At 42.5% G+C, this 1,026-nt stretch overlaps 1 protein-coding gene across 4 annotated transcripts in view; it reads right to left on the bottom strand.

The window, feature by feature from the left end:
• Window positions 1-1,026, bottom strand: part of cfap96 (cilia and flagella associated protein 96) — an 11,621-nt gene that overhangs the window by 6,136 nt on the left and 4,459 nt on the right. Inside the window, exons 1-3 of one of the 4 annotated variants that reach the window (XM_025062941.1) lie at window positions 981-1,021; window positions 666-774; window positions 1-101 (exon numbers count right to left, since the gene is read on the bottom strand). The exon at window positions 1-101 is cut by the window's left edge and continues 122 nt beyond it. In XM_025062941.1, the coding sequence (XP_024918709.1) occupies window positions 1-101; window positions 666-765 (201 nt within the window). In that variant the 5' untranslated portion in view covers window positions 766-774; window positions 981-1,021. The other 3 variants (XR_003051887.1, XM_025062940.1, XM_025062942.1) reach the window with 3 other exon arrangements.

Below are 1,026 nucleotides of genomic sequence, written 5' to 3'. Positions count from 1 at the left end.
TTTGAAGGACTTCTGAAAGAATCCACTCTGCAGAGCACACTGTTTCTTCGCGGTGCCTGCCAGCATCTGTCGTCCACGATGGGCTGATTCATTGAATGGGCCTGGAATTATTTTTAATAGAAAATGCACTTGAAAATGCAAAAAAAAAAAAAAAGACGCTTTAAGCTATTAATATTGTTCATTGCTGTGTAATACAAACACTTTTAATTTATCAGGTTAATATAATCTGCTGCATGGCTCCTGTGTGCCACACAAAATAATTTGGCGGGCCGCATTTGCCCCCCCGGACCTGTGCCTTAATCTGTATATTTTGACATATAGGTGAGCATTGCGGTAACTGTCAGGATGGCCGAGCGGTCTAAGGCGCTGCGTTCAGGTTGCAGTCAAATTGCCGCTGAGGTGCTCTGAGCATGGCACCGTACCCCACGTACTGCTGCCCCCTGCTGACTTTGGTGATGGGTTAAAGGCAGAGGTCACATTTCATGGTGTGGCGTGTCACAATGACAAGTAGTTCACTTTCCTTTCACAAAGTGACTGTGATCCTGAAAAGGATTGATCAGTAGTGGATGGATTGGTGACATTTTTAGAGACCTAGATTAAAACTAAAAAGACTTATTGGCTTAAGCAAAGAAACAAACAAGCAAACAAACAAATGTAATTCTTACAATTCGAGGCTGAAGTGTATTTGTCTCCTATAGAGATGTAACTCATTTCTTTAAAGATTCCGAGACGCTCCATGTCTACCTTCCCTTCAACTGGATGCATCTTGCTGCACTGGAAAAAAACACAAACACAAACGCATACTCTGGATAGCGGATCGCAATACACAGTACTGAGTACTTTGTACAACCCTGAAACGAAATACTGTTCGGCGATGAGGACAGTCGTCATGGCCCATTTTAGTAATCCCTGTTTAGCAGATGGTCACCACTGTGCAAGTAAGCTGACATAAGAGTACAGTACAAGCAAGTTTCCCTTACCTGTAAATGTCTTTACAAATACATCAATGTCTATCTTTCTGTCGGA

The sequence above is a fragment of the Cynoglossus semilaevis genome, chromosome 15 (assembly GCF_000523025.1).
Source record: "Cynoglossus semilaevis isolate Cse_v1.0 chromosome 15, Cse_v1.0, whole genome shotgun sequence".
Classification (NCBI taxonomy): Eukaryota; Metazoa; Chordata; class Actinopteri; order Pleuronectiformes; family Cynoglossidae; genus Cynoglossus; species Cynoglossus semilaevis.
This window is presented reverse-complemented; position numbering and strand designations above follow the sequence as displayed.